Raw genomic sequence first — 26,388 nt, forward strand, 5'->3', positions numbered from 1 at the left:
TATCACTTCACTGTAATGACCTTTAGTTTGACGAATTCACCTGCCACATTCCAGAGATTGGTGAATCAAGTTATGGCAGGCCTGCAAACCTTTAGTGCAGCTTATCTAGATGACATTGCTGTCTTTAGCTCCATCTGACACGATCATCTGCTCCACCTCAGGAGTGTACTTGAGGCCTTAAAGAAGGCAGGCCTCAGTACCAAGGCTACCAAATGCCAGATAGGGCAGAGCAAAGTTGTTTACTTGGACCACCTGGTAGGTGGAGGCCAAGTTCAACCTTTACGGCGCAAAATCCAAACCATTCTGGATTAGGTTGCTCCAACTACCCATACTCGGGTCATAGCTCTTCTGGGCCTGACTGCATATTACTGAAGATTTGTAAAAGGGTATGCACCTCCATTGTGACCCCTTTGAATGTTCTCACATCGAACAAGATGCCGAAAAAGGTACAATGGACACTTAGCTATCAAGAGGCCTTTGATGGCCTGAAAGAGGGCATGTTCTCGGCTCCAGTTCTTAAAAGCCCTGACTACTCCAAACAATTCATTGTTCAGACTGATGCTTCAGAAATAGGGCTAGGAGCAGTACTATCTCAACTTAATGAAGAGGGCCAGGATCTACCAGTGGCTTCCATCAGCAGAAGGTTGACCCCCAGAGAGAAATGTTGGTCTGCTATAGAGAGGGAGGCCTTTGCTGTGGTCTGGGCCCTGAAGAATTTGAGGCTGTGCCTGTTTGGCACTCACTTCATTGTTCAGACAGACCACAAGCCCCTCTTGTGGCTTAAACAGATGAAGGTTGAAAATCCAAAACTTTTGAGGTAGCCAGTTTCCCTACATAGGATGGACTTTTCAGTGGACATAGACCTGGGAGTAACCAAGCAAACTCAGATGGACGTTCCAAATATTTCCACTTAGAAAATGAGAACTCACCTGGGTAAATCTAGTCTTTTTTGTTTCGGGTGGGGAGGGGGATTATGTAGGAAAGTAGCACCTTTCTGGCATAGTTACCCCCACTTTTTGCCTGGGTCAGTGTGTTTAGACTGTTGTACACTGGGATCCTGCTAACCAGGATACCAGTGTCAGTGGTCTCACCCCTAAATTTAGTTATAAGGTAACTTTTACACCCCACAATTAACATACTGGTGCACCCATGTAAGTCCCCAGGATATGGTATATAGGTACCCAGAACCGTGGTACACCAGGGGTCCCCCATGGACTGCAGAATGTATTGTGCCACTCATGGGGGGCATGCAGAATGTAACTGCAGGTCTGCTATTGCAGCCTGTGTGAAATGGTGCATGCAGCTTTCAGTGTAGATATAAGGGTTGCCTTATATCATGGTCACTGCACTCTGACTCTGTAAGTCACCCCTAAGGTAGGCCCTCTAGCCCAAGGGCAGGGTGCACCAACAAATCCCAGACTCCATTCCCTGGGCTTTGTAAGTGCGGGGAAAACGTTTTAAAGTATGTAGTGGACACTGGTTAAAACAAGTGGTGCAGATACATAATGACTACCCTGAACCTAGGCATGTTTGGTATCAAACTTGTTGGAATCATGCAGCTACCCCGATTCCAGTGCTAGTTGCATGATACCATGTTCTCTGAGGGTTCCCATGTCTGCCTGTACAGCCTTGCAGAATCTGCATGCCAGCTATGCTGCTGCTGACCCGAGACACTGATCTTCCCTCCTACTGCTGAACCTAATTCAGGCAGGGGAAGGATAAAGGATTTCCTGTAAGACAGAATTTTGACCACCTCTTCTTTGGAAATAGATGTATCTGGGCTGGTGCCTCTGAGCTCAACCAGACTGCTTTGAAGGGCACATTTGGTGCCCTCTTTTCATAACCCGGTTCACTTCTGGTTCCTGCTCTGGCCGGAAATCACACAAAGGACAGGGGAGTGACCACCCCTCTGTCCAGCTCCTCCCCTAGGGAGGTGCACAGAGCTCTGCCAGGTGACCACTTGGAAATGAGATCTGCAGAGGCTCCTGAGAGCATCTGACTGATTAGTCCAGCTGGGTGATGTCCCTCACCCAGTCTGATAGGTGGGTCACTGCAGTAAGTGTCCACCCCCCTCTCTGGGTTACTTAAGGGCTCCCCTAAGGGTGGACCCTAGATTTGTCTGCAAGACTTCAGGAACTGTACTCAAGTCTCCTCTGCAAGACACTTCTGCAACCTGGACACTGGAACACCTGCTGTTCTTCGCTGGAACCAGAAGCAATATGGTAACCAGTAAGAGGGCTTCTACTGCAAGTTTGTTTCCAAGTTCTGCAAAGACTCCTGCAACCTTGCGGTCATGCATCCTCCAGAGTCACTTGGGCTCTGCCTGCACTTAGGAAAACAAAAAGGTATCTCCCTTAGAGTGAAGGAGTCACTCCCATGTATCCGCAGGCACCTCAGCGACGACGACTGACTTGCAGATCCTGCTTTCCCTAGGCTCTGCAACACAGAGGACTGACCTATCTTCCTTGTAACCGGGAAGTATGTGGTCCCTCACTGGAGTTGCTTGGCTGGAACCTCTGTGTCTGCTTGTCGCTGTCAAGGCTTGTTGGCGCTTCAGTCCAAAGGCCTCCAAGCGGCAAGAAGCCCCAGCCTCCAGCGCTCTTCAGCTCCAAGAATGACGTCCTCTGTGCAACTGCTGGGACGTGGGCTTCCCTTTTTGCTGTGCTGCTGAGGCATCCCTTCAACGCCCGGTACTTGCTGCCAGAGGGTCCTGCTGGGGGCTCTGCCGATTCATGCTGGATTTCATGCTTGCTGAGGGCTGGCCCTAACCTACCTGCCAAGTTTAGTTCATCTTGACCTTGTTGGTCTCCTCAAATCCTGCTATCCCCGTGCAACGCTTCTCTGCATTTGCCAAGGCTTGTCAGTGGTCCCGCTGACAACTGACCCCTCTGTAATTTGACAACCGGTGTGACTAAGATCCTCCTACGTCAACTGGACTCCACAGGTGCACTTCTTTGTCCACCGTTATTCAGAAAGTATCACCAAGAAGGGTGTGTATTTCCTCCTGCACTGCCTAGGCATCTCTGGATGGTCTGAACTCAGTCCCCTCTCTCCTTAGGTCCTCACCTTCCGGAATCAAAACATGGGTTTCACCGACCTAGTCCACGGATTACAACAGCAGTAGGACAAACGAGATCCCATTGACTTCAGCAGGAGGCTCTGACACAGCTTCACTCCTATGCACCTGGGCTCCCTGGTGTAGGTAATCCACTGTTCTGGGTATCCATGGGTGGGGCCACTATCCAACCTCAGTGGTGCCAACGGGTTTCCTTGGGGGTCCTCTGAGAAGGTTCCTAAAACGCAGTAACTCCAACCACGACTTCCCCATGTTATACTATGGACACTGGCCTTAGATTTCTACTGTGCATACGGGCGCCTGGGTAATCCTACCTACTTACCTTTGGGGTTTTAGTACTTCCCCAGTGCTAAGGGTCCTTGGGTGGTAGTATGGGTTTGGAGTGATTTCATATTCCTTTTTTTTGTATATGGTTTGGCCACCTCATTCGGGCCCATGTTACTTCATGCCTTTACTTACCTGTTGCTAAGTATATTTTTATATGACCATATCTGAGGTTGAGAGATATACCAAAGTTAGTTCTAGGGTGTGTGTGTGTTATAATGTATATTACATATTTTTCTAACACTGATGTGGTTCTTTCCTGTGTGTATTTCACTGGCTTACCTGTGTGTATTTGCAACCGCTTTACACCCTCCTGGATAAACTCTAGCTGCTCTGTGCAGCTACCTCTGAGAGCTCTGGTTTTCTAGAACAGCCTGCAATATCACTAAGGGTTGCCTGGACTCAGTAGAGGGTGCTTCACCTATAGGTGTTGTGAGAAAGTAGCCTCTTTCTAGCATTGTTACCTCCAATTTTGGCCTGTTTGTCAGTCTGCTTTACTGTGTCACTGGGATCCTTCTAACCAGGACCCCAGTGCTTATGCTCTCTCTGGTTCTAAATTTGTCCTTACATACTGGTAACCCAGTATTTCACTCCAAATTGGCATACTGGCCCCCCATTATAAGTCCCTAGTATATGGTACCTAGGTACCCGGGGCATTGGGATTCCAGGGGATCCCTATGGGCTGCAGCATTTCTTTTGCCATCCATAAGGAGCCCATACAAAGGCTTCTATAGGACTGCCATTGCAGCCTGTGTGAAATAGTGCATGCACTTTTTTACAGCCATTTTCACTGCACTAGGTCACTTATAAGTCTCCTATATGTCAGGCCTTCAGACCCTGAAGGCTGGGTGCAAAGTACCTGTGTGTGTGAGGGCACCCCTGCCCTAACAGAGGTGCCCCCACATCGTCCAGGCCTATTTCCCCGGACTTCACGAGTGTGGCGGATGCCATTTTAAGTGTGCACTGAAGATAGGTCAATACCTATGCACAGCTTCATAATGGTAACTCCGAATATGACCATGTAAGGTGTCTAACAACTGGGAATTGCACGTCAGTACTCATTCCAGTATTGGTTGCACAATCCTATGCACTCTGGGGGCTCCACAGTGGACCATCAGTACTGCCATACCAGCCTTCTCAGGTTTTCACTGCAGCCCCAGCTGCTGCCACCTCACTAGACAGGCATCTGTCCTCCTGTGGGTGGAGCAGCTCAATCCCAGGAAGGCAGAAAAACACATTTCCTTTAGGAGAGGGGTGTTACACCCTCTCCCTTTGGAAATGGGGGTTTCAGGCATGGGAGAGGTATCCTCCCACAGCCTCTGGAAATGCTTTGAAGGGCACAGATGGTGCCCTTCTTGCATAATCCAGTCTGCATCGTTTCAGGGACCCCCAGTCCCTGCTCTGGTGCGAAACTGGACAAAGGGAAGGGGAGCGACCACTCCCCTTGCCATCACCACCCCAGCGATGATACCCAGAGCTCCTCCAGAGTGTCCCTGGGTTTTACCATCTTGGATTCCAAGGTGGTGGGGCACTCTGGGAGCATCTGAGTGGCCAGTGTCAGCAGATGACATCAGAGACCTCTCCTGAGAGGTGCTTACCTGTGTAGCTGACCAATCCCCCTCTCAGGGCTATTTAGGGTCTCTCCTCTGGGTGTTTCCTCAGATTCAGATTGCAAGACTCCTAAAGGAATCCTCTGCATCCTTTACTTCATATTCTACCGACTGATCAACCCACTGACTGCTCCAGGAACTCTACAAAACTGCAACAGAGAAGCTAAGATGACTTCTGCAACATTGTATCTTCAGCTACTGCCAGCAACTGCAACAGTTTCCAGGTCATGCATCCTCTGAGGACTACCTGTCTTCAGCCTGCACCAGAAGAACCAATGGAATCTCCTGTGGAGTGACGGAGTCACTTCCCTGCTTCAGCAAGCACCTCTTTGCAGCGACGACCGGTGGCTTGGGTCCCCACTCCAGACGACATACGTGGCTCCAGCCACACGGGTGGTGGACTAAAGTAACCCCAGCAGTCCCAACATCCAGCAGTCTAACTTTAGTGGAGGTAAGAGCTTGCTTTCCCACGCAAGACAGGACCCCGTGCACCACACGACTTGCAGTTGCCAAGACTTGTGTGCGACCTTCCAAGAAGTTCTTTGTGCGCAGCACACCTTAGGCCCCCAGCACTCAGTCCTGCAACGCACAGCTTCTGAGTGGTTCTCCGGTGGTGTGGGAATTCTTTGTGTCGTGCTGCGTGGGCCTCCATTTGCTCCTCCTTTGTCCACGTGCTGTGGGACTCCTGTGCCAGCTGCCTGGTCTTCTGAGGGCTCTCGGAGTTGCTGAGAGCCCCTTCTGTCGCCCCCTCCTAGGTAGAGGCCACCAGATACCTCTTGGTCCCGGGCCGCTCCATTTTCTGCTTACTGCAAACTTTGTGTGTGCCAAGGCTTGTTGGCGGCATCCAGCGACACAAACCAGACTGCATTCAGCCATCCGCCGTGGGACATCTGCAGCAACCAGGAACCCGCATCTCTCTTCTTTGGTGCAATACTGACTGTCTTCTCACCGGTGGTTCTTCTTTTACACCTTCATCCGGGTTAGTAGGGGCTCCTGTTCTCCCTGGACTCTTCAGTGCTTCTTGGACTTGGTCTCCTTCTTCCACAAGTCTTCAGGTCCAGGAATCCATTGTTGGTGTCTTGCAGTCTCTTCTGGTTCTTGCATCTTCTATCACAACTTCTAGTGTGTTTTAGGAAGCTTGCTGTGTTTCACTCCTGCTTTACTGGGCTCTGGGGTGTGGTACTTCACTCACCTTTGGTGTTTTCTTACACTCCCAGCGCCCCTCTACACAGTACACTTGCCTAGGGGGGGAAACAGACTTTTGCATTCCACTATTTTAGTATATGGTTTGTGTTCCCCCTAGGCCCATTGCAACTTCTTGTGATTTTCACTATTTGCACTGTTTCTTACTGTGTACTTACCTGTTTTTGTTTACTAGTGTACATATTGTATTATTTACTTACCTCCTAAGGGAGTATAGTTTCAAAGTATTTTTGGCATTGTGAGACTAAAATAAAGTAACTTTATTTGTGTAACACAGAGTATTGTCTTACATGCGTGAAAGTACTGTGTGACTACAAAGGTATTGCAAGAGCTTTGCATGTCTCCTAGTTCAGCCTTGGCTGCTCTTCCTACAGCTACCTCCAGACAGCCTGGCTTCTAATTCACTGATTAGATTTCGCTAATAAGGGATAACTGGACCTGGTTTAAGGTGTAAGTACCTTTGATACCCACTACAAACCAGGCCAGCCTCCTACAGTTGTACACCATATACTGGGCCAGCCTCCAACAGCAACAGTGAGTCCATTCCAGATTCCCACTTCACCAGGACCAAGCAGCCATCGAAGGACGTCAGCACTACTAAGACCCTCTTCATGAGTAGCCCAGCAGTCTTGATTCTGTCCTTGCCGGCTGTTGGCCCCTAACTGCGAGGAGCATCTTTGCACACATAGCCCAACCACACTATCCACCCCTGAAGAACCAGCTGTGCCCCCTTGCTCTAAGGCCCTTTGTGACCCAAGCCCCTGTTTGGGAGCTCTCTAACTTGTCACTAATTCCCACTTTGCAGCCTGTTTCTAGGTGGCACTCCTTCTTCGTAGCACTCAGCTACAACCTCACCAGCACCCTGCTCCTGGTGGAATTCGGGAGCTCCCAAAGAACTGCTGTTTGTACTTTGGAACTTGGGCCCCTACATTGCTAAGCTCAGAAGGTGAACCCCTGAAACCGACTGTACTTACCTTTATGACTTATTGACTTTTCCTCCCATAGCATTGCATTGTGCATAAAGGTGCAAGTGTTTGAAATCTTTACCTGTAAGAAATAATAACAAAAGCAATAATTATTGTTTTGCGAAGTTCTTGCTTTCATATATAAAAAAGAAGTGTTATTTTTCTAAATTGGTTTTGTATTCATTCTTTGAGTGTGTGTCTCATTTAATGCCTCTGTGAGTACAAGATATGATTTGCACTGCCCTCTGACAAGCCTAACTGCTTGTCTACACTACCACAAAAGAGAACATTAGTATTATCTACTTTTGCCTCGGTCAACCAATTGCGGGTCCACTGGACTCTCTACACGATGTACGTCTTTTGTAGTGCGCCATTTAGAGAGCCAATGTCCTACACCATCTAAATATCTAACCTTGTAGGGACTTTCGGCTTCACTTTCACAACACTTCAGCTTTGTGTTTGATGTCGTGCAGCATCTCTTGGTGTTGGTGACAGGCTATTCTTGAAGAAAGTCATGTTCTTATAAGTAATCTGTGGAAGCGTTGCTGATGGTAAGTAACTTGTTACTATAATTCGATTGTAGTCCTGTCTTTTAATTCCCCATCAAAATTAATCCTCTCCCTAAACCCAAAGAGTTCAGAGTTCAATAGTGTAAAAGTGAGCTTTCACAATGTGTAGTGTTTTTTTTCATATTTTTTTTCAAAATTGAGTCTTTATCTTCACTTGTTAAGATTTCTTTTTTGTTCCGCGTTTATGTTCACATATTGCAACAGTTGATAGTTATTTGAAGAAACAGGAGATAAGATAAAGACAATATAGCAATGCCAAGGAGTTGGATGGACAAAAACGATGATGTGGTGACAGAACCAGAGGTTGTCCTAGTAACCTGTTCACATTTAGATGACCTTATATAATCTTTAGAAGCTGTTACAAAATGTGTATTACATCTATTGCAATAAAATCATTTTTATTATTTTTAGATATTGCTTCTGCATTTGTGGCACCAGTAGATCTACAAGCTTATCCGTTGTATTGCACTGTGGTTGCATACCCCACTGACATCAGTACAATTAGAGAGAGACTGGAAAACAGGTTTTACAGGTGAGAATATTCTCCCGTTCTAAAATAAACTGATTGTTGTTCAGTTGAACCCTTCATTTGTTCTATTATAGCTTTACATTGTATCTAAATGATAAGTAGTTTTTGACATTGAGACATTGAGTACTGGTCAGATCTGACAACGTATATTAACTTAATGAACTGCTTAGGATGCAATTCATTTTCAGCTTGAAACCTGCAAGACAGCATAGATGTCTGGTTGTGAAAGATTTCTTGTGGATGTGATGAAATCTAGCCTAGGAATGCCTTCCTCCTGTTGCTATTGGCTTTGCCTTTTGTCATTCACATTGTCATTCACATTTACTTGCATTCTAGTTCCTGACTTTGTTTTCGCCCTCCAATCTTGTGTTTGTCTTTCCTTTGCAACATATCCTCTGTATGATATTTCTTATTGGTTCCTTCTGTTCTCCCACAAGTGCTCTCTTTCCTAGAACAATTCTTATCTTCTTGCAAAGCACTTTACCAGAGTGCATGTTTTCCAGCTGTCTCTCTTGTAGCATACTCTTCCGCAGTGCGCTGTCGCTCTCTCGCAACATGCATCTGTGCATGTAACTATCTTTGTTCAGTTCTCATCACCCAATTCCATATTGTTTTCTCTTGCCCGTGTGCTTCTGTTCTCCAAGCCACATTGCTCTCTCTTGTCTTTCTGCCTGCTTTAGTTGTTGCTCCACCCCCTCCTCTCATTCGCTTTCCAGTTAATATTTGGTAAAAAGAGAAGCACTTTTGCACTGTTTATTTAAATCATCGATCCATCTCAGATTGGTAAATTAAAGAGCAAAAATAGATGTGATGGCGCGCAGCTGCATCATTTCTTAGGTGCACATGAGTTGTCAGCATTAAAGTCAATAGGACCTTAAACCAGGACCTGTTGACTTTGACAATGTTTGGTTTAAATATAGCCCATGTTACCTAGGCTCCTCAAATCCAAACTTCCAGTCATGCCACAACTATTTCAGCTTCTTGCAGCTATGTATTTAATACTGCTAAACATTCCTTTGACCCTCTCACACTGGAAACAAGCAGCAGTTTCAGGGTAAAGCCATGCTCCCCGTTAATAGCAGGATAATGTTCTTTACACTGGGGAGAAGTTGTGCTAACTAGACCCAGCACTAGAATGGACCCCAAACTCAAAGCTGTGTCTCCCACATCAAAGCCCTGCCATTCCCCATCTACAAAAAAGACTGAAATTATAACTTGAAAATTGGAGACCTCAAAAGTGAACTTATTTGCACGAAGGCCTCTAAGGCACCTGAGATATGACAATGTGCCAAACCAGGCCCTGAAACATGCTGCTGCCCTTTTGGAGATGCAATAAGCAAAAGGCACTTCTTCACAATGGCTATACTGCTATAAAGTGCCTGGCTCACCTAAAGCCTTCTGCTTGCTCCCCAAAAGCTATGCATCGCATATCCCTGGTAAGCTGCTCAAGTTGGCTTTATTGCTGTGGTCCCTACCAGTATTCTGCACACCAACCCAAACAAGTTGGACATTTGGATGGTCCTCTGGGTGGTCTGTGTGGTATGGGAGAAGGTTGCTTCAGCCTGTACACAGGTACATTGTTTTCTCCTTTAGTCATCCCCCACTTTTGACACCACCACCAGCCCTTTCTCGCAGGAAGCCTAAGGCTCACCCTTTGTTGTTAATTGTTTCCTAGCCCTCATAACGGGGCACAGTGAATTGGGGACCCTGCAGCCAGCGGACTACCTCCTGCTGTGTAGACCGTGTAGGAGGCTGGCTCAGTTTATGGTGTGCACCTCTGGTGTTGGCACCCTATACTAAGCCCAGGCAGTCCCTAGTTTGTAGTGTTTTGGTGTCCAGATAGCAAAAGCTCTCTAGAGGTAGTTGTGGTGAGCAGCTAAAGCTTATCCAGGAGGAGTGTAAAGCACTTGCAATATCACAATAGTCAGTCAGTACCTGTAACACAAGAAAGAACCACACCAGATGTTACAAAAATAAAGTATTCTTTATTACATCACTAGGGCTACACTAACATTGGTATGTCTCCCCATGGAAATATTAACACACAAACTACACACTTAGCATAAGCAGGAAAAGCATAGAAATACATGCGACCCTATGGAGGGGCCAAACTATATACTAAGAAAGTGTTACAAGAATGGAGGTGGCCAACCAAGGTAAGTGTGTTAGAAACCCACGATCTGGGGGAGTAAGAAATTACCCAAGGTAAGTACAAGAACTCCTACAGGTGCCCGGGTGCAGAGTTATCAAGCCCAGTGTCTTAAAGGCTAACAAAGGACCACCCCGGTTGGATTTTTTTGGGATCCAGGCCACTTCCCAGTGGGCCAGAGGAAACCAGTTGGCACAAAGAAAATTGGAGAGTGCCCCACCCGTGGATGCCCAGAAGACCAGAGTACCTACACCAGGGAGCCCAGGTGCATAGGGGTGAAGTGGCATTAAAAACCTTTGTTGAAGTCAATGGCAGTCTTGATTGTCCAGCTGCTGTCACGACCCGTGGACCAAGTCGGCGGAAGCCAAGGGTGGATTCCGGACGTGAAGAACATGAGAAAGAAGGGGACAGTGTCCAGACCACTTAGAGATGTCCAGGCGGTGCAGGTAGGCAATGCACACCTTCTTGGAGGTGATTCCTGCAGGACGGTGAAGGAAGAAGTCCAGCTTTGGAGTCCAGGGAATGCAGAAGGGTCCTTAGAGTCGCCCACAAGCTGTCCCACTTCGGTTACCAGTTTGCAGGAGAATCAGTGGCCAACAGGGCCACCAACAAGCCATGGCAAATGCAATGAAGATTGTAGGTTTTTAAGAACCAGCAAAGTTCTAGTGACTTGACCCTTGGAAGAGAGGCAGGGCAGACCTTTAGCAGGGAGAAATACCAGCCAGAGTCAGAGGAGCCCCCGTGAGTGACCCACTGGCTCCAAGTACAGGGAGTCGCAGGGAGGTCTCAGAAGCACAACAAAACAGGAGTCCCACATCGCAGGAGCTGCAGAGTGGAAGATGATCTTTGAGCTGCAGAGTACTGGATACTGGGGTTTCTTGGAGCCTAAAGATACCTGGAGGAAGAGCCAACAAGCCTTGACAAGAGCAACAGTTGTGATGCACATTGGTTCTGTACCAGTGGCAGCAGCAAGGGCCCGCCATCTCCCAAGTCAGTCAGAAGACAAGGGGGACCCAGAGAGGACCACAGAGCCTCCACCTACGAGCAGAGCCTTTTTGTTGTCCGTGGGTCAACAGGATCCACCAGCCTGTTGTTGTCTTCAGGTGTCTGCGTATGCAGATGAGTGACTCCTTCACTACAAGGGAGATTCCTTATTGCTTTTTGAATGCAAACCGAGTCCTGGAGACCCTGGAGGATGCACAGCCATGGATGTTGCAGAAATCTTGCAGGGGCTGGAGAAACAATGTTGCAGTGGAAGCCCTCCCAACTGGATACAGTCTTGTTTCAGTTCCAAAAGTAGACCAGCAGTGGTTCAGGAGACCAGGAGCAGAAGGTGCCTTGCAGAGAGTTCATTGAAGAGTCTTGCTCGGTGAATCTGAGGACCCACCCTCAATGGAGTCCTAAAGTAACCCTAAAAGGGTTTTGGTCACTCTGTAGTTACCCGTCTATAAGGGCGGGTCAGGGACGTCCTCTACTTGGCCTAACCAGTCAGATGCTCACAGTGGTCTCTGCCTACCTTGTTTCCAAGATGGCAGGGTACCAAATATGCCCTTTAAAGCAGCCTGGTGGCGCTTAGAGGCCACCCCACCCAGAGACACCTATTTCAAAGGGAGAGGTGGTCACACCTTTCTCTTGCAGGAAATTTTGTTCTGCCTTCCCCTGCTTGAGTTAGGCTCATCAGCAGGAGGGCAAAACAGTGTCTCGGTTCGACAGCAACTTTGGCTGGCAGCCAGACCCTGTAAGGCTGCATAAGCAGAACTGGGTGATCTTCTAAAGAGCCTCCAGAGTACATGGGATCATTCAACTAGCACTGTAATCGGTGTAGATGCATGGTTTCAACATGTTAGATACCAAACATGCCTAGGTTCGGAGAAGCCATTATATAGTTGGACCACTTGTGTTGACCAGTGTCCACTACATACCTTAAGATGGCTTCCCTGCACTTACAAAGCCCAGGGAATGGAGTCTGGGGTTTGTAGGGGTACCCTGTTTATGCAGGGGTACCTTGACACTTAAGGACATGCGTTGTGACTTATTGTGTCCAAGTGCAGTGATGTCATAAAAGGCAAGCCTTATATCTGAAGTGAAAGGTGCATGCACCATTTCACGCAGGCTACAATGGCAGACCTGCAGACACAGTTTGCATGGGCTCCCATGAGTGGCATTATACATGTTGCAACCCATGGGAGAAACCTTGTAGGAGGCTAGCTCAGTTTATGGTGTATACCTATGGTGTGGCACCCTATACTGAGTCCAGGCAACCCTTAGCGATAGTGAATAGCTGTCCAGGTAGCAGAAGCTTATTAGGAGGAACTGAGGCAAAGAGCTAAAGCTTATCCAAGAGTAATGTAAAGCTCTTCCTGACAGTAATCACAGTAACTTACTCACAAGAATGAACCACACAAGTGTTGCAAAAATAAAGGATTACTACTAAACTGACATTGATCTGGCTCCCTTTGTAAATATTAAATGCATTATATTCACAAAATAACCCTCAGAATTAACATACACAGGGCCCTAAGAGAGGGCCAAACCATATACTGAGCAAGTGGAATGTGAAATAGTGACCCCCCCAAGCAATGTAAGTGTGTTAGCTAGCTTGGGACCAGGGGCAGATAGAAACACCAGAGGCAAGTACAGTAAATGTCCCCAACAACCAGGTACGAGATAGTTACCTGCCCAGTTGTTCCATAGGCTAACACAGAGAGCAGTGGATAGAGTTTGTGGAATTCAGGACCCTTCCTAGTGGACCCAGAGGAAACCAGCAGGCAAGAGGATGGATGTGAGAGTGCCCAAGCCCCAGGATACCCATAAGATGGACTACCTAACCCAGGGGACCTGGATGCAGAGGGGAGAAAGGGCTGTCTTTGAAGACTGTGGATGCCTCGGATTTTCTAAGTGCTGTCATGACCCGTGGACCAGGCCGGTGGAACCCTGGGACTAATTCCGGACATGGAGGACCCACAAATCAAAGGGACAGAGTCCACCACCTCTGGAGGTGCCCAGGTGGTGCAGGTTGTTAAACCCAACCTCCTGAAGGTGGAGTTCCCGCGACTTGGTGGAAGAAGTCCAGCTGTGGAGTCTAGGAGCTGCAGAAGATCCCAGGAGTCACCTTTGAGCTGTCCCTCGATGGTCTCCAGATTGCAGGAGGTTCACTGACCAGCCAGGTTACCAACAAGCACTGGCAAATGATACCAACAAGAGTTGCAGAAGAGTTTGCAAAGTTTTGGTTACTAATAAGGTCCAAGAGACTATACCGGGGGGGGGGGGAGACAGGGCTTGCCTTCAGCACACCGGAAGGCCAACAGATTTTGATGGAGCCTCCACGAGTGAAAACACAGGCGATGGACACAGGGAGCCCTCCCCAGCACAACAAACAGAGGACCCACGTGGCAGGAGCTGCAGGACAAAGGCTGACCTCATGTTGCAGGGTGCTGGAGGCCGGTGCTTGTTGGTGCCTCAAGATCTCCCGGAGGAAGAGTCAACAAGCCTTGGCAACTGCAACAGTCGTGGTGCACAGGGGTTCCAGTCTAGTGGCAGGAGCAGGGGCCAGCAGTCTCCCTAGTTGGTTAGAAGACCAGCAGGACCCAGAAGAGGCCGTAGACTCGCCACCTGTGTTGCACAATCTTCAGATGTCTGTGGACAGCAGACCCCACCAGCCAGTGAACAGTGTCTTGAGGTGCCTGCGGACACAGGGGAATGACTCCTTCACTTCAGGGGAGATTCCTTTATTTTTCCAGGTGCAGACAGAGTCCTTGTGACCCTGGTGGATGCAGAGCAACAGATGTTGAAGAATTCTTGGAGGATCCGGAGAAACAATGTTGCAGTATGAGCCTTCCCACCAGAAGCAGACTGTTGGGTTCCAACAAAGACTAGCAGCGGTTCCAGAGGCCAGGCGCAGGTGATGTCTGTTACAGAGTTGCTTGGAGAGTCTTGCTCGATGAATCTGAGGACCCACCCACGAGGGAGCCCTTAAGTAACCATAACTCTCTGCAGTGACCCACCTATCATAGGGGGTCGAGGACATCAACTACATGGCTTAACTAGTCAAACACTCCCAAGGGCCTCTGCACATCTTAATTTCAAGATGGCAGAATCAAGAAGCCACCTGGCAGAATTTTGAATACTTCTCTAGGGGAGGAGCTGGACGGGGGGTGGTCACTCCCCTATCCTTTGTGTAGTTTCGCGCCAGAGAGGGAACCAAGGGTTCCAAAACCGTTGCAAATCAGATTATGCAAGGAAGGCACCAAATGTGCCCTTCAAAGAAGTCTGCTGGTGCTCAGAGGCCAGCCCACCCCATCCCTAGACAACTAATTGTAAGGAAATGCCTTCCTTGGCATGGTTACCTCCTGACGTTTTGCCTTTTGTTGATGTCCACTCACTCAGCACATGCACACTGCCTTACAGCTTGTGTGTGCTGGTGGGGAGAAAATGACCCCTCAGGGTGCCATGCCCACTTCTCACTGCCTGTGGCATAGATAAGTCACCCCTCTAGCAGGCCTTACAGCCCGAAGGCAGGGTGCACTAACCGTAGACATTGTAAGTGCAGGGTAGCCATAAAAGTATAGGGCCTGGGAGTTTGTCAAACACGAACTCCACAGTTCCATAATGGCTACACTGAAATCTGGGAAGTTTGGTATCAAATATCTCAACACAATAAATGCACACTGATGCCAGTGTGCAATTTATTGTAACATGCACCCAGAGGGCATCTTAGAGATGCCCCCTTAAAACATACCCGACTTCCAGTGTAGGCTGACTAGTTTTTGCCAGCCTGCCACACACCAGACATGTTGCTGGCCACATGGGGAGAGTGCCTTAGTCACTCTGTGTCCAGGAACAAAGCCTGTACTCGGTGAAGGTGCTTCTCACCTCCCCCTGCAGGAACTGTAACACCTGGCGGTGGGCCTCAAAGGCTCACCCCCTTTGTTACAGCGCCACAGGGCAGCTAGTGGAAATGCCTGCCCCTCCGGCCACTGCCCCCACTTTTGGCGGCAAGGCTGGAGGAGATAATTAGGAAAGGAGTCACCCACCAGTCAGGACAGCCCCTAAGGTGTCCTGAGCTGAGGTGACCCTTACTTTTAGAAATCCTCCATCTTGTGGATGGAGGATTCCCCCAATAGGATTAGGGATGTGCACCCCTTCCCACAGGGAGGAGGCACCCTCAAGGACAGTAGCCATTGGCTACTGCCCTCCCAGACCCAAATAACCCCTAAATTCAGTATTTAGGGGCTCCCCAGAACCTAGGAAACTAGATTCCTGCAACCTTAACAAGAAGAAGGACTGCTGACCTGAAGCCCTGCAGAGAAGACTGAGACGACAACTGCTTTGGCCCCACCCCTACCGGCCTGTCTCCCTACTTCAAAGAAAACTGCAACAGCGACGCATCCAACAAGTTCCAGCAACCTCTGAAGCCTCAGAGGACTGCCCTGCAACCAAGAACCAAGAAACTCCTGTGAACAGCGGCCCTGTTCAACAATCTGCAACTTTCTTGCAACAAAGAAACAACTTTGAAAACTTCACGTTTCCCGCTGGAAGCGTGAGACTTTCCACTCTGCACCGACGCCCCCGGCTCAACCTGCAGAAAACCAACACTACAGGGAGGACTCCCCGGTGATTGCGAGCCCGTGAGTAGCCAGAGATGACACCCCGAGCCTCCACAGCAACGCCTGCAGAGGAAATCCAGAGGCTCCCCCTGACCGCGACTGCCTGTAACAAGGGACCCGACGCCTGAAACCAACACTGCACCTGCAGCCCCCATTACCTGAAGGAACTGAACCCCAGTGCAGGAGTGACCCCCAGGCGACCTTCTGCCTAGCCCAGGTGGTGGCTACCCCGAGGAGCCCCCCCTTTGCCTGCCTGCATCATTGAAGTGACCCCCAGGTCCCTCCATTACTTTCTATCTGACACTCAACACCTGTTTGCACTCTGCACCCGGCCGTCCCTGTGCCACTGAGGGTGTACTTTCTGTGCCTGCTTGTGTCCCCCCACCCCCGGTGCCCTACAAAACCCCCCTGGTCTGTCCCCCGAGAAAGCGGGTACTTGCCTGCTGGCAGACTGGAACCGGGGCACCCCTGTTCTCCATTGAATCCTATGTTTTTTGGGCACCTCTTTGACCTCTGCACGTGCCCTGAGCTGCTGGTGTGGTAACCTTGGGGTTGCCTTGAATCCCCAACAGTGGGCCACCTTGACTACAACTAACCTTTACTTACCTCCCCCAGGAACTGTTGATTTTTGCACTGTGTCCACTTTTAAAATAGCTTATTGCCATTTTTACAAAGACTGTACATGATATTGTGATTATTCAAAGTTCCTAGAGTTCCTAAGTGAAATACCTTTCATTTGAAGTATTACTTGTAAATCTTGAACCTGTGGTTCTTAAAATAAACTAAGAAAATATATTTTTCTATCTTGGCCTGGAGTGAATTCTGAGTGTGTGTTCCTCATTTATTGCCTGTGTGTGTACAACAAATACTTAACACTACCCTCTGATAAGCCTACTGCTCGACCACACTACCACAAAATAGAGCATTAGAATTATCTCTTTTTGCCACTATTTTACCTCTAAGGGGAACCCTTGGACTCTGTGCACACTGTTTCTCACTTTGAAATAGTATATACAGAGCCAACTTCCTACAAAGCCATTATGTAGTTGGACCACTCATGTTGACCTGTGTCCACTACATACCTTAAGATAGCTTCACTGCACTCACAGAATCTAGGAATGGGCCTGGGGTCTGTAAAGGCACCCTACTCCTGTGGGGTACCCTCATGCTTTGGGACAAGCACCCTGCCCTTGGTCTGAAGGGCCTACCAGAGGGGTGACTTATAGAGTCTATGTGCAGTGACCAGGTTTGGTGGTGAAAGGGTGCATGCACCATTTGACCCAGGCTGCAATGGCATGCCTTATGACACAGTCAGCATGGGCTCCCAGAGGTGGCACAATACACGCTGTAGTCCATGGGGGACCCCTGGTGTACCAGTGCCCTGGATACACAAGTACCATATACTAGGGACTTGCATGTTGTTAGAAGTGGGGTCTCCAGTTGTCAGAGATATACACCTTTGTCCAATTAGGGATCACAATCCTAGTCAGGGTAAGTCACACACAATCCAAATTATCCTGTGCCCACCCTGTGGTAGCTTGGCACTGATTAGACGGGGTTAACTTAGAAGGCAATATGTAAAGTATTTGTGCAATAAATCATGCAGTAACACAGTGAGAACACCACAGAAAAACACCACAGAGGTTTAGAAAAATATAAGATATTTATCTGATTAAATTAAGGTCAAAACTATCAATATTTGACAATCACCAGTTGAAAAATTACTTTATGTAATGTTAAGAAAAGTATTTAGTTTTTAAAAGCAGCAATTGTCTATTGCAAGATCAAAGTACCTGGTTTTGCGTCAAACTTACACGCACGAAGAGCGCAGGGGAGGAGATGCGTGGAAAAAGGTAGGTGTGCGTCGGGTTTCCGGGCGCACACAGATGATACGTCGATTCTTTTCCAAGCGTCAAGGGTATAATGTAGAATTCCGGCGTGCAGGCTTCATTTCTTCTTTGTGATGCTGGTTCTTTTTGCGCTCAGGGATGATGCGTGGAAATCCTCGGCTGTGTCATTCCGGCTTGGTCATCCCGGTGGGCTGTGTGTCGAAGTTCCGGTGGCAACGCTGGGGTTACATCGATCTCGACCCGGGGAGCCGGGCTGCGTCGTTCCGGTTTGGCGATGCAGTGATTTTCTCCCCGCCGGGTAGGCTATTCGTCGATTTCGGCAGGCTGCGCGCTGATTTTCACCGCACCAGGAGTTTCTTTGCAGAGATGAAGCCTTTTTGGCCCTGAGACTTCAGGAACAGGAGGCAAGCTCAATCCATGCCCTTGGAGAGCACTTTTCAGCAGAGCCAGAGGCCAGAAAGGCAGCAGGCCAACAGCAAGACACCAGTCCTTTACAGCAAACCTGTCCAGGTGAGTCCTTTGGGCAGCCAGGCAGCTTCTCTTGGCATGTTGCAGGTTCTAGTGCAGAGTGTCTTTCTCAAGAAATGTGCAAGTTGGTAGGGCCAGGGACCCAGTTTATATACACAATAGTGCCTTTAAAGTGGGGGAGACTTCAAATAAGGTTTTTGTAGTGCACAAGGTCCCCTTTCAGTACAATCCTGTCTGCCAGGGTCACAGTAGGGGGTTTGGCAGTCCATTGTGTGAGGGCAGGCCACTGGCCTTTGAAATGTAAGTGCCAGGCCCTCCGCCCTTCCAGCCAAGGAAGACCCATTCAGTATGCAGATGTGGGCAGGTGTGACTGAGCATCCTGTGTTTGTGGTTGTGTGGGTGAAATGCGCAAGGGAGCTGTCAACCAGCCGAGCCCTGACGTGGATTGGAGACAGGCTGTAAGGCACAGAAGGATTTTAAGTGCAGAGAAATGCTTACTTTCTAAAAGTCAGCAGGATTTTGTATTACCATTATGGCCATAGTAAATATGACCTGTCTACCCCTTTCTGATCAGAACCTACCACTCAAATAGTATGTGAGGGTATCCCTAATGTTAGCCTATGAAAGGAGTAGGCCTCACGGTATTGGGAAACAAATTTAGGAGTTTTCCACTACCAGGACATATAAAACACATAGGTATATGTCCTGCCTTTTACCTACACATCACCCTGCCCTATGGGTTACCTAGGGCCTATCTTGGGGTGACTTATGTAGAAAAAGGGGAGTTTCAGGCTTGGCAAGTACTTTTAAATACCAAGTCAAAGTGAAACTGCAAACACAGGCCTTGCGCTGGCAGACCTGAGATATGGCTAAGGGGTTACTTATGTGGGTTGCACAATCAGTGCTGTAGTAGCATTTGATTTACTGACCCTGAGCACATGCAGTGCACGTTACAAGGGAATTAGAAGTAAATTAAATATGCCAATTGGGTATGAGCCAATGTCACCATGTTTTAAGGGAGAGAGCATATGCATTTTAGCAGTGGCTAGCAGTGGTAACGTGCACAGAGTCCTAAAACCCGCAAAAACAGTGTCAAAAAGTGGAGGGAGGCATGCATAAAGTTGGGGGTGACCAGCCTAAGGCTGTCAGGTCTAACAAATGTGTGCACCAGTATGCCAATTGTGGGGTGTAAAATTTTGCCAGCAACCAAATTTAGAGGAGAGAGTACAGAAACTCGAGTTCTGATTGGCAGGATCCCAGATTACTACAGGCTATAAAACACTGAAACCAGGCAAAAAGTTGGGGGGAAGGGTTCTACAACCAGAACTCAGCTTCCTACAGAGAGCTCTCCCTATCCATCTCCCATCTGATGGAGACATCTAGTTGCTGATTCCTCAACTCAGAATTTAACCAGGCATCAGTCTAGATCTCTGGATTTTTCTGAACCAGTACCCCTGCGCGTCAGTAGGCAGCATCGACCGGCTCCGCATCTGTCAGCAGTGTCCACAGCAATTATGGTGTTGCAGGTCCTATATAGGTGTGAGTCCCTAGTAAATGGTACCCTTGGTAACTAGCACTGGGGTACTAAGGAAGGTCTCTGAGTGCTGCAGCACCAATTGTGCCACCCTCCAGGACTCGTCACCAAACTCACACATGTGCTGCTATTGCAGACTGTGTATGTTGTTGTGAGAAAAGGTCTGATAGAGATTTCTAGTTGCAGAGTCCTTACCTTAGGGTTTCCCCAAGGCATCAGACTGGATCCGGAGATTTTTCTTTGAGCAGTACCCTTGCGCGTCGGTAGCTGGCATGTCGACTCCGCCGGCGTCGTCGTTGTCATGATGATGTCGCGAGTAGTATATAGACACCTCCTTCGTGCAGTGACGTCAGTTATTTTCTTTCCAAGCCACGTGTTGATCCGGAGAAGAGCTACCCTGGTCTGTTTTTGACTGACTTCGACCGTTTTGTTGAGTTTTCCAATGAGATATTTGGTGCGTCGAAGATGTCCCCGAAGACCGGTTTCAAACTGTGCGAGGACCGTCACCGAACGATGTCTGTGACGGATCCTCATCGGGTTTGTCTGTGGTGTCTTGAGCGTGACCACGACCTGAAGTCGTGCTCAGTGTCGGGCCATACACCCAAAGGCTTTGCGGGAGTGGTCCCTAAAGCTAATGGCGGCCTGGCATCGACTCAGCGCATGTCACGGTCTTGAACAAGAGGAAGGTCTCGAGACCATTCGGAGCCATCACCACTCGTCGTCTTCTAAATCCTCGGGTCAAGGTAAGAAGAAGTCGAAGAGATCCAATCGATCTCCGACTTCACCCTATCGCTCAGCTGACGTGATGTGGGAAGAGCGTCGACGCTTAAGGCCTCCGTCCTCGGAGTCTGCGCTTCCCCAAGTTTACCGGAACTGGAGCAACCCCTGCCCAGCTTAAAGAAGTTAGAGGCCATGCGCCTCATCTTTCGGTGGACTGACACTGATAAGTTGCCTTCGGGCCCAAGGGGTTTGGTTGAGAGGCCTCCGGGTTCTGCGCCAGAGGCTTCAGCTCCGGCCACCAACGTCACCTCTGAATCCGCTCCCAAATCCGCACTAGTGCCGGTCGCACCCTTGAGACCTTCCCTGGCGACGGGTCGATTGTCGACGCTTCCAACGTCAGTAGTGCCCACTATAGACGCCGACCCAATCCTTATCCCCAATTACTCGGAGTGGCGTTGGCTGACGCCACCTTTGTCTTCGATGGGGGCCTATTCGCCCCAGGTCGGATTCAGACCCTTTTTCCTATGGGTACAGATTTGGGGAGGTATTGGAGGGGTCACTGGACCCTTATGAATACCAGGATGACCCATCTTTGGACTGGGCTCAGGAATTGGGCGACACCAGTGGTCTGGATACTTCTCCATACGCTGACATGCTGTCTCCTCCTACCGTGGCTACGGCAGAGGGAACGACTAATAGTATGGTGGTCAGTAGGGCAGCTGAGGTCCTTGGCCTTGAGCTTCCTACTGTAGAGGTCAGATCTAATCTCCCGACGGAGGTGCTTCAGCCTGAGGCTTCTACTTCAGAGCCCCTTTTGCCATTCAATGAAGCCCTCACTAATGTCCTTTTGGGTACCTGGTCCAAACCCAACACAGGGGTTCCTGTGAATTGGACTATCGAACACCGCCACTGGCCTGCTCGGAGTGTCCCTAAATTCCTGTCCCAACACCCCACACCTCAGAGTCTTGTCATCCAGGCGTCCTCTTCTTCAGGCGCATTCCCTTCCGCACCCCCGGACAGGGAATCAAAAAGGCTGGAACAATATGGGAAGAAGTTGTTTTCTTCCTCCAGTCTTGCGCTGCGGTCTGTGAACACTGCATGCCTTTTGGGCAGCTATACCCACTCTTTGTAGCATACAGTTGCGCAAGTCCTGCTGCAGATACCGGAGTAGGCCCGTGCTATTGTCTCCCAAGCTGAGAACGATGGGAGAGATGAGGCAAAGTTCACGATCCGTTGTGGGCTGAACACTACCGACTCTCTGGGCAGATCGGTTGCTATGATGGTGCCCTTACAACGCCACGCCTGGTTTCGTACTTCTGTTTTTTCTGGGGATTTCCAACAGTCACTCATGGACATGCCCTCTGATGGCTCCCATCTCTTTGGAGCCAAAGCGGACTCGGCGTTGGAGAGATTCAAGGATTCCTGGGATACGACTCGGTCCCTTGGCCTTTCCTCTGCCTCTTTCCCCCCCAACAGTCTGCTTTTCGCCCCTTTTGTGGCCATGGAAGGGGCTCTGTGTCACATCCTCCACCGGGCCACCCATGCTGTCCAGCCTCTGCTGAATCCTGCGTGGGGCCGGGAACCAGAGGTCTGCCCAGTCCACCTCTGCCCCGCTGCAGCCTCCAAACCCTCCTAGTCCGGCTCCTCACTCATCAAGTTGGCAGCAGGATTCGCCATCACCTGCCCCACTGGGAATCCATCACTACTGACAGGTGGGTTTTGCAGATCGTTCGAAAGGGCTACTCCCTTCCTTTTTAATCAGCTCCACCAGCCAGGCCGCCATCCTTCAGTCCCCTTCCAGAGGATAATTTGGCACTTCTCCCCAGGAAGTCGCTGCTCTCTTGGCCACGGGAGCTATAGAAACGGTCCCTGTGCCCGAAGTAGGTTGTGGGTTGTTATTCCCGCTACTTTCTAGTGCTGAAAAAGGAGAAAGGCTTATGTCCTATCCTAGATCTTCGGGACCTGAACTACTTCCTCAAGAAGGAGAAATTCAGGATGCTCACCCTGGCTCAGGTTCTGTCTGCCTTGGACCCAGAAAAACGGATGGTAGCATTGGACTTGCAGGATGCTTATTTCCACATTCCCATCCTGCTTGCCCACAGATGTTACTACGATTTGTGGTAGGTCACGAGCACTTTCAGTTTACCGTGCTCCCCTTCGGCCTTGCCAGTGGCCCTTGGGTGTTCACGAAAGTGATGGCGATGGTTGCAGCTCATCTGCGCAGGTTAGGGGTGTCAGTCTTCCACTACCTCGATGACTGGCTGTTGAAGGCAGACTTGCCCCAGAAAGTCGTCTCCCACCTTCAGACTGCGGCGAACCTCCTGCACACGCTGGGGTTCACTATAAACATACTGAAGTCACAACTCACTCCCTCTCAGACACTCCCCTTCATCAGATCTGTTCTGCATACAGTGCAGTTTTAGGTTTATCCTCCCGAAAAGCGAGTCCAGACATTCAGGCTGTGATTCCGATCTTTTGGCCTTGGTCTTACGTTTCGGTGAGACTGACTCTGAGGCTGCTGGCCTCATGGCCTCCTGCATCCTGCTAGTAACACATGCCAAATGGCATATGTGGGCTCTGCAGTGGGACCTGACGTTTCCGTGGGCGCAGCATCAAGGGAATCTATCTGACATGGTCCAGATCTTGGAGGGGACTGCGAAAGACCTGCATTGGTGGCTTTCAAATCTGCATTAGTGGCTTTCAAATCCGCATTGGGTCCCCGGCAGATCCCTCTCCCTTCCCCAACTAGATCTCTCTATAGTGACAGATGCATCACTTCTGGGTTGGGGCGGCCACATGGGAGAGGCAGAGATCCGAGGTCTCCGGTGGAGTCTGGGCTCCCTATCAATCTTCTGGAGCTCCGGGCGATCAGGCTTGCTTTCTTCCATCTCTCAAAGGGAAAGTAGTGCAGGTGTTCACGGGCAATACTACTGCCATGTGGTACTGCAACAAATACGGCAGAGTAGGGTCCTGGACCCTTTGTCAGGAGGCTCTATGCCACTGGACATGGCTGGAAAATCAGGACATTACCCTGATGATTCAACATCGGGCGGGTTCCAGAGCGGACAAACTCGGCTGTCGATGCACAGCCAATCACAAATGGCGTCTCCATCCAGCAGTGGCGCAAGTTCTCTTTCAGCAGTGGGGAGAGCCTTGGTTAGATCTGTTAGCCTCCGCAGAGAACGTGCAATGTCAGCTGTTTCACATGTTGGAGTTTCCATGGCAGCACTCGCATGGAGACTCTTTTCGTCTCGAGTGGAACTCCGGCCTCCTTTACACCTTTCCACCTATACCACTTCTACCCAGAGTTCTCAAGAAGATCAGGAACTACTGGGCTCAAGTCAGCTTGGTGGCTCCGGACTGGGCATGGAGAGTCCGTTATCCAGAGCTCTTGAGCATGTCCATCAATCCTCCACTCAGACTGCCTCTTTGACGGATGTTCTGTCGCAGAAACAGGGGACGGTTCTTCACCTGAACCTGTCTATCCTCCGCCTTCATGCATGGAGATTGAGCGGCGACAGTTGACTACTTTTGATCTTCCACCTGAAGTCTGCGCCAGGCATCCCTCAACCAAAACTGTGTACACTTGTCAGAATACATTTGTGGCATAGTGTACCAACAAATCTGTTGATCCCCTCTCTGCCCTCTATCCGAGGTTCTTCTGTTCATTTTTTCTTTGGTCCAGCAGGGCTCTGCTTTGGGCACCCTTAAAGGGTATTTATCTGCCATTTCGACCTTCCTTACGTTACCTGATCAGCCCTCACTCTTTAAATCGCCTATTGTGAGTAGATTCCTAAAAGGACTCACCCATTTATTTCCTCCCACTCCATTTATTATGCCTCAGTGGGACCTCAATTTTGTCCTTACTTATTTGATGTGTATTCTCTTTGAGCCGATGCATAATTGTCCATTGCGGCTCCTCAACTCCAAAACTGTCTTTCTTGTTGCTATCTCCTCTGCTCGCAGGGTGAGTGAGCTTCAAGCCCTTTCGTCTAAACCTCCATACTTGTATGTGCACCCTGACAAATTGGTGTTGCGCACTAAGGGTTCCTTCCTTCCTAAGGTGGTTATGCCTGTTCATGTAGGCCAGTCCAACACCCTGCCTACTTTCTACGCACCCCCACATGCTTCCCATGAGGAGGGAAGACTCCACCGTATGGACCCAATAAGAGCGTTGGTCTTTGTAAGAAGTTGGCACTGTATATACTATTTCAAAGTGAGAGATAGTGTGCAGAGTCCAAGGGTTCCCCTTAGAGATTGATAGTGGCAAAGTTAGCTAATACTAAGGCTCTATTTTGTGGTAGTGTGGTCGAGCAGTAGGCTTATCAGAGGATAGTGTTACAAATTTGTTTTACACACACATGCAATAAATGAGAACACACACTCAAAGACTTAACTCCAGGCCAATAGGTTTTGATATAGAAAAATATTATTTTCTTAATTTATTTAGATTCAGAATTAAAGTAAGTACATAAATTGTAAGGTACTTGGCATATGTAAATATGGAACTTTAAATTAAAACAGTAATGTACACAGTTTTGGTAAAAATGGCAATAAGCTATTTTAAAAGTGGACACTGCAAAAATCAACAGTTCCTGGGGGAGGTAAGTATTGGTTAGTTTTTCAGGTAAGTAAAGCACTTACAAGTTCAGTCTCCGGCGCATAGGCAGCTCACTGTTGGGGGTTCAAGGCAACCCCAAACCCTCAGCACCAGCAACACAGGGCCGGTCAGGTACAGAGGTGAAAGTAGGGCCCAAATAACATAGGTGCCTATGGAGACAGGGGGTGCTCCGGTTCCAGTCTGCTGGCAGGGAAGTACCTGCGTCCTCTGGGAGCAGACCAGGGGGGTTTAGTAGAGCACCGGGGGGGTCCAAAGTAGGCACACAAAGCACACCCTTAGCAGCACAGGGGCGGCCGGGTGCAGTGGGCAAACACGGTGTTGGGTTTGTAATTGAAATCAATGGAGAGACCCAGGGGTCACTCTGGCGATGCAGGCACGGCACAGGGGGGCTTCTCGGGCCAGCTCCCGACTGGGCAAGAATGAGGCCCCCATGCTGGTCACCCCTGCACCGGTAGTTGGTTTCTATTGGGCCTGGGGTGGTGGGTGAAGTGCTTCTTCCAGGCATCAGGTTCTTAGTTATCGGGCAGTCACGGTCAGGGGGAGCCTCTGGATTCTCTCTGCAGGTATCGCTGTGGGGGTGCAGTGAGGTCATCTCAGGGTGTCCACTTACTGGGAGTCACCTGGGGGTTCTCTCTGCAGTTTTGGTTCTTCTGGACACGAGCTGGGGGTGTCGGCTGCAGAGTGTTGGGGACTCACGCTTCCAGAGTGAGGCTGGAGTCCCTTTAAAGATGGTTTCTTTTTTGCTATTTTGGATAGAGCCACTGTCCACTGGAGTTTCTTGGTCCTTTGGTTGCAGGGCAGTCCTCTGAGTCCTCAGAGGTCGCTGGTCCTGCTGAACGAGTCGCTGTGCAGGTTCTTGGAGTCTGGAGACAGGCCGGTAGGGCTTGGGCCAAGTCAGTTGTCGTATCCGTCGTCTCTGCGGTGATTTCAGGTCAACAGTCCTCCTTGTTGTAGGTCGTCAGGAATCTGGGCTCAGGGTTGCCCCTAAATACTCAATTTAGGGGGGGGGTTTAGGTCCTGGGGGGCATTAGCCTATGTCTAATGTCCTTGAGGGTGGCTACACCCTCTTTGTGCCTCCTCCCTGTGTGGATGGGGGCACATCCCTAATCCTATTGGGGGGAATGCTCCAAAACAAGAAGCACCTCCACCCAGTACAGGCTTTGT

At 49.4% G+C, this 26,388-nt stretch overlaps 1 protein-coding gene across 2 annotated transcripts in view; it reads left to right on the top strand.

The window, feature by feature from the left end:
* Positions 1 to 26,388, top strand: part of PHIP (pleckstrin homology domain interacting protein) — a 1,338,206-nt gene that overhangs the window by 948,373 nt on the left and 363,445 nt on the right. For both annotated transcript variants that reach the window (XM_069235639.1, XM_069235640.1), the window contains one exon: positions 8,159 to 8,279. In XM_069235639.1, coding sequence (XP_069091740.1) covers positions 8,159 to 8,279 — 121 coding nt within the window. The remainder of the gene's footprint in view (positions 1 to 8,158; positions 8,280 to 26,388) is intronic.

This window comes from Pleurodeles waltl, chromosome 5 (assembly GCF_031143425.1).
Source record: "Pleurodeles waltl isolate 20211129_DDA chromosome 5, aPleWal1.hap1.20221129, whole genome shotgun sequence".
In the NCBI taxonomy this organism is placed as follows: domain Eukaryota; kingdom Metazoa; phylum Chordata; class Amphibia; order Caudata; family Salamandridae; genus Pleurodeles; species Pleurodeles waltl.